Source organism: Palaemon carinicauda, chromosome 6 (assembly GCF_036898095.1).
Source record: "Palaemon carinicauda isolate YSFRI2023 chromosome 6, ASM3689809v2, whole genome shotgun sequence".
Classification (NCBI taxonomy): Eukaryota; Metazoa; Arthropoda; class Malacostraca; order Decapoda; family Palaemonidae; genus Palaemon; species Palaemon carinicauda.
Genome location: NC_090730.1, coordinates 139,773,877 through 139,781,376, shown reverse-complemented (window position 1 = coordinate 139,781,376; position 7,500 = coordinate 139,773,877). Strand labels below are relative to the sequence as shown.

The 7,500-nt window shown below is 33.7% G+C and overlaps 1 protein-coding gene across 1 annotated transcript in view; it reads left to right on the top strand.

The window, feature by feature from the left end:
* The window catches only part of LOC137643262 (uncharacterized), a 28,135-nt gene that overhangs the window by 1,659 nt on the left and 18,976 nt on the right, over positions 1–7,500 (top strand). Inside the window, exons 3-5 of the mRNA XM_068376103.1 lie at positions 762–928; positions 1,520–1,655; positions 5,012–5,311. Of these exons, the coding sequence (XP_068232204.1) occupies positions 762–928; positions 1,520–1,655; positions 5,012–5,311 (603 nt within the window). The remainder of the gene's footprint in view (positions 1–761; positions 929–1,519; positions 1,656–5,011; positions 5,312–7,500) is intronic.

Genomic DNA, 7,500 nt, shown 5'->3' with positions numbered 1-7,500 from the left:
GTGAATATGGTTGTGAGACGGAGATTTGATTAAAATTCTCTCTGTTGGAAAATTACAGTAGTAAAAATTGGACGTGTTTGTTGTGGTATTTTAGAATTGCTCTAACTTTCACACTTTAATACCAGGGAATATTTTGAATGTTGAATATACAGCTGACCATCCTTCATTTTAATTGGTTCAGCAGCCATCTTAATTCGTTATCCATTTTTTATACCATTTGATTTAGCAAGAGGCAGATAAAGAAAGGAAGATTAAGTGTGATTTTACTTGGATTAGTGTACCCGAACCGTCAAAAATGACGTTTAAATACTTAGATATGCACGCAGGTTCAACCGTACCCACCCCTCCCCCTCTCGAAACTACAGCTGGCTAGTTCGGCAAGTTCTGGGAGATGCGGTTTCAGAGTGTACCACTCGGGGTACCCCCTCTCGCAGAATATGCCTATTCCTCTCATCTGAGAATGACAGGAATATATATATATATATATATATATATATATATATATATATATATATATATATATATATATATATATATATACACACACACACACATATATATATATATATATATATATATATATATATATATATATATATATATAGTTAGTTAGTTAGTTAGTTAGTCAGACATTTCCCTTTATTGTATATGGGAGATTACGTGTATTTAAAGGCCCCCTTTCTTTGAAGAGGAGTGAAATAGATTATTTATTCTTCATGACTGAAAAAAATATTATTACATTCCAAACCTCTATTTGACAGTTTACACCAAAGAAGTCCAAGTCCCGAAAAAAGAAAGATAAAAGCCATCCGGAGGCCAAGTGTCAAAAATGCATGGAACTGGGCTATTTGTGCGTACCGGTGTCCTCAAGCCCCAAGAAGGGGAAGAGGGGGAAAAGAAGAAAGGGTAAGAAATCCCCCGAGAGAGAAGAATAAATAGGAGTAAAACGATCAGGTAACGACCTTTTATCCCAGAATTATCTGTATTTTAAATATTTTTTTTTATGATTATGTGACCCTTTGTGGTTCGTTTTCTTTGACCAAATTGGATGGATGTGATTTTGATATTTGTCTGTGTATGGACAATTGGCATTCCACGACCTAAGTGATTTTTTTTTTCTAAGCCAAGCAAAACAAAAACAAAAAATAAAATTGTCCAAGCTAGTTTCTTTGATTAATCTACTTGTATTTAGTTGATGGATAATGTCAGTTCACTGGATACAATACTCGTCGGGCTCTGAGACATTAATTCCAGAAGTTTCTGATAGGATTTGCTACATAAGAGATCTAATTGCTGTAAAATGAAAATCATTGTACATAAATGTGAAAGGTTAGTTATCTGAATTACTGAAAAAATAATATTGTTACGGTGATTTTGTCTACTAAAGGGGTGACCTGAATGCTTTGTATGCTAAAATTGAGGTGCTATTTCTGTTGGTTTTGTTTAATAAAATATTTTTGTATTGACTTAAGTTTTATTTGCATATTGGACACCAGGGTTTTTTTCACTTATATTTCAGTCTTGAAATTCTTATGAAATATACACGAGGTATCGGTGCAAAAATTTTGCAATGGCAATGTGAAAATGAGACAAACTTATATAGAGATAAGATTACATTAGATACCATGGAAATCTTTATTGCACAGAAAGTTATTGTAACGGGTTGATGTACGGGGTAAGAAAGACAAAAGATAATGTGTATACTGACGAAAGTTGACTGTAACTGATAAGGTTTCTGCGTGTTGGTGATTTTACTAGTCTCTTCAAACAAAGCACACCGAGTTTATTCAGTTTCTTAGTCTTTTAGTTTGATATCGATACGTGTGCACTTTTTTATCCCTTGTCCATAGATTTGGAGCTTATATTATCAAATATTTGTAACAACCTCTGACGCCATATGTGAATCGATGAGGAAAAGATTTAGTTTCCAAGTTGCATATATGAAAAAAAAAAAATCTCTTCAACTTTCCTTGATTTGGCGTCATTCTATTTGTTAACAATATTGTGATTATAAAACTTCACCTGTATTTATTTATATCCCCTGATGCAGAAATTTGTTCTAGAGGTTTCGCTGATTGTTTACATCTTGTCATGTAGAATTTGAATATTTTAAGTCGGTTACCAAGACTTTGGTTTAGTCTCGGGTATTAATACACCATAGTTAATTCAATTATGAGCAGAATCTGGCTGTGCCAGAACACAAGTAAGCACCTTGTAAAAAAGGTAACTTATATCTCGATTGGTTACTGCTGTAACTAAATGGGAAACCAAGTTAGCCTTTATGGACATATTTCCCCTTTTCTAAATGCATCGAGATCCTATCTGCTTTAAATTATGAACAATTGTCCTAAAGGCAGACATAAAGAAAAAAATATAACATGGGATTCGTACTATTGTCACCCGGGTCAAAAGGGTGTTGGTTGCAAGAAAACTCTTTGAGAACCTGGTGACTTTAGTCCTCTGGATCCAGAGAATCCGAAAAGGACTTGAAATTCTTCATTCCCTTTTATTGTACTCGCTCTCGCCCTTTATGGATACTAATATTTAAGCAATACTAATTTATCCCACCATCCAGTGTTTTAAGTCTCCCTTAAATCTTTCACGGTGATATGTTCTAGCTGTACATTTTTCACAATCCAAGCATTCCTTATTGTTTCGTTTTACTGTGACCAAAGTCTTAAATCAATCTGATCCAGCTTTTCATGCATTGTAATGTTTTCTTCACATCTACGTACTCTACATTTCTCACCCTTTCGGGTCTTCCTCCATTATATATATATATATATATATATATATATATATATATATATATATATATGTATGTGTGTATATATATTATGTATATGTTATATATATATATATATATATATATATATATATATATATATATTATAATGTATTACACAAAATTGATAAGGGTACCTTCAACTATTCTTTCATATGCATTAATTCCATGAAGGAGATTTGGCTCAATCTATATTCATTTTCATCTTGGTTTCCAAGATCATTCCAAATTTCATCCAATTCTTTTGCATGGTTCACTTATTTGATAATTAACCATTTCTCTCAACCTTTTATCATTAATTATACATACCTCCAAACCTCTCTCTAATCTTCAGCTGCGGACTCGTTTTTTAATTTCTTGGGCAAAAACTTGGTCTTAAAATTCTAATCCCTGATCTAGAAATCAATCTCTGGCTATGTCGTTTGGATAGTTCTTCATGCAAGTGGAATAAGTCTATAAATCTTCATCCTTTGCATTCAGATCTTCCTAGATTGTTCCATCCAGTACGTGTTACTTGGAATGCAGTTAATTCTAAATGTATAGCTTTCTCTACCATGAGGCTCGATACCACGCAGTATTTAGAAGTTTTAAATAATCCAGCTGTGGTCAGATTGGGGAATGATCTTCCTAATATGCCGGTTGAATCGGTGGAAATTTAGAGATTCAAACTTGTAAATGCCTTTCTGTTTAACAGGATATTACTCTCATTTCATAGTTTATATATTACTTAATATATGACGTTATTTCTTATATATATATATATATATATATATATATATATATATATATATATATATATATATATATTTGATATTTCTCAATTATAGTTTATTCGTTACATCTCTTATTCCTTATTTCGCTGGGCTATTTTCCTGGTTGTAGCTCTTTGGCTTGTTATCATTCGGCTTTTCCAACTAGGGTTTTAACTTGGCTATTAATGATAACAATAATAGTAATTAGAAGTTTTTTACTTCCATATACTTTCGTGAATAAAATCTTCACTGGTCTTTCTGTGAAAACCCCTAGCTTCTCTTCATGATCACTAAGTTTTGAGAATTTAGATTGGGAAAATGTAGGAATTAATATTAATGGGGAATACCTCAACAACTTGAGATTTGCAGATGAAGTAGTTGTGTTTAGTGAATCATGAGAGGAATTACGAAAGATGTTAGAAAATTTGAATAGAGAAAACAGAATATAGGACTGAAAATGAATACGAGTAAATCTAAGATCATGTTCAATGCAAAGGCAGAGAGACAGCAATAGCAGATACTCTTTACTCCATTCCCAACCTTTTTTTTTCATTTTACATAATAGTAGCAGCATTTTCACTCTTTCACTGATTTATCTCATGCTCTCATTCACAACAAAAAATCCAACAACCCTGGAGAAATTATACAGTCATTCTTCCATTCTATGTTCAAACATCAACTCAAACTTAATTTACATACTATACCATTAAATCTTGGTACCCTCTACGAGTCTGAATCTTAAGGCATCTGTAGACCCTTACATGCCACATACAGTTTTTTGTCTTAATATCTTATCAGTAGCTCTTTAACAGGATCCACAAACTCGCTTGTTGAAGCCCAAACCATTCACCCCTTCTCAATTCTAAGGTATTTTTACTACTTGATAAGAAATTACTTTATACCTGTCTGTATATTCAGTGTAATGTTATGCCATTGTAAGTCATACAATCATTATAGCCTACTATGGAACAATTTTTCCTTTGGAACCTTTCACTCATTAAGATATACCTTGCACACTTTTAAGCTATTTCTGTTGTAACAGTCTCACTTTTAATGCTATTAACTCTTAACAATTTTCTGTTGTTTAACCTTTGATTAATTATACTGTATGCCCTACATCCTGAAAAATAATTTCAGCAAGAATATTTGAATGGGTATGAACACCCCCCCCCCCTCTCTCTCTCTCTCTCTCTCTCTCTCTCTCTCTCTATATATATATATATATATATATATATACATATATATATATATATATATATATATATATATATAGGGGACACAAAAGACCTGAAAAATTACCGCCCAATACGTTTACTCTTCGTAATTTATGAAATATTTACAAAGATCATATTAGGTCGAATAGAAAGACAGCTAGGCTTTAATCAACCAAGAGAGCAAGCAGGTATTCAACAAATGACCATATCCATGGAAAAATCATCAAGGTATGACAAACCACGATGTATGTCATTTGTAGACTGAGAAAGCTTTTGATTCTGTCAGAACATCAGCAGTAATGAAAGCACTTCAAAAACAAGGAATAAAAGAATCTTATGTTAGAACACTTGAAGATATCTATACAGGGAGTACAGCAATCCTAAAACTACATAAAGATAGTGACAAAATTCCGATTGTGAAAGAAGTTAAACGGGGAAAAGCCATCTCTCATAAATTATTCACAACGTTTCTAGACGATGTTTTTGAGAAGTTAGATTGGGAAAATGTAGGAATTAATATTAATGGGGAATACCTCAACAACTTAAGATTTGCAGATGAAGTAGTTGTGTTTAGTGAATCATGAGAGGAATTACGAGAATCGTGAGAGGAATTACGAAAGATGTTAGAAAATTTGAATAGAGAAAACAGAATATAGGACTGAAAATGAATACGAGTAAATCTAAGATCATGTTCAACGCAAAGGCAGAGAGACAGCAAATAAGAGTTATGGACGAACCTTTAGAGATTGTTAATGCATATAACTTAGAATGTGTTTCCCTAGGACAAGCCCGAAATTAAAAGTAGGGAAAGCATGGAATGGAGAGCATTTTGTAAACAAAATGAGATTATGAGAAATAAAATGCTACATTCTCTAAAAATAAAAGTATTTAAGGAGATGGTCCTACTAGTATTAACCTATGCATCAGAAATTTGGAGCCTTACTAAAGCCTTAGAACATAAACTAGTTACAGCTCAAAGAGCTATGGAAAAAATAATGATGGGAATAACACTAAGAGACAGAGAAAGAGCAACATGAATACGTGAACAAACTAAGCAGATGATATTCTAACAACGTGTAAGATTGAGAAGTGGACAAGGGCAAGACATATTATGAGAATGACAAACAATAGATGGACATTAAGAATAACAGAATGTGTCCCTAGAGATTGTAAAAGAATCAGGGGAAGGAAGAGAAGACGATTGATCCACGAACTGAGAAAGTTTACGTGCGTGGACTGGCACAGAAAGACCATAAACAGACGCAATTTGAGGGACATGTCTGAGGCCTTTGCTCTGCTTTGGACTATAGTCCATTTCTTTTAGCGATGCAAATTTCCACCAACTCGCAGGGGTGCCCTTTTAGCTCGGAAAAGTTTCCTGATCGCTGATTAGTTGGACGAGATAATTCTAACCAATCAGCGATCAGGAAACATTTCCGAGCTAAAAGGGCACCGCTGTGAGTCGGTGCAAATCTACATCGATAAAAGAAATGGACTATAGTAACGTCTGTTATATATATATATATATATATATATATATATATATATATATATATATATATATATATATATACACACACAAGAGAAATAATAAAAACAAAATACAGACTTATGTATATTTTGCATTGACCTTACCAAGGCATTCGATATTGTGCCCCACAACCTCATGTGGAAGTTAATAGCAAAATACGAAGGTCCTAGTAAATTTCTCAAAATACATTAACTATTTTATCACATCATGGAAGCAAAAGTCTGTATTGCTGGCATGGAATCCCCATCCTTCCTGGTGGAAGTAAAAGAGCTTGACGTTCTGACTCCTGTTCTTTTCAACCCGTTCATCTTCACAATGATGACTTACATATGGTTAAAACTAAGAGAAGAAAACAGGGCCAAAATAGAATTGCAAATCGATGGTGGCCTCTTTGTATATCAGGCAATTACAAGCTTGTACACAAACATTTATGTGCCAGTTGATTGACATGCACAATGCTGATGAGGCTGCCATTTTGACACACATCCCAGAGTGAATGCAATATAGCTTAGATATCCTATATATACATAACACTTGCCATGCAGTCAAATACAAGAAAATCAGAAGTCTTAATATAAGCTGAACTAAATCAGAATGGACCTATTTTCCCCATTGATAACACACAACTGTGGGTGGGGCCTTTTTTCAAATACCTTTGTAGCTTTGTTTCATCCACCACAAATATCAACACAGATGTGCTGGAGAAGATAAACAAGGCTTCATGAGCTTTTAGTAGAGTGTAGACCAAAGTTGTACAGAATAAACACAATTCTTCACCAAAATCCAATTATATAAAGCAGTATATATATCAACTGTCCTCCATAGAGAAGATATCCAAATTCTGTATTGATGCGATCTCACGAAACTGGAACAATTTCATATACCCTGTTTGAAGAAAATTTTAGGCCTCTCTTGGAAGAATTGGACTCTACACAGTTTCTGGAATGATCATGATGTACTAGTATGAAGGTCATGCTCAACAAATGCCAACTATACTGATTTTGTCATGTAATTTCTATACCTGGTGAGCAACTGCCAAAACATTCCTTATAGGACAGCTACAAAACAACAGCCAAAGACCTGGCGACCCAAATAAGAAGTACAAAGACCAAGTGAACCCTAAAGAAAAGCAAATTTCCCCCGATAACCTGGAAACTATTGCTAGTGATTGACTGCATGGTCGGGAGAATGTTTTAAACACAGGGTCTCTCTCTCTCT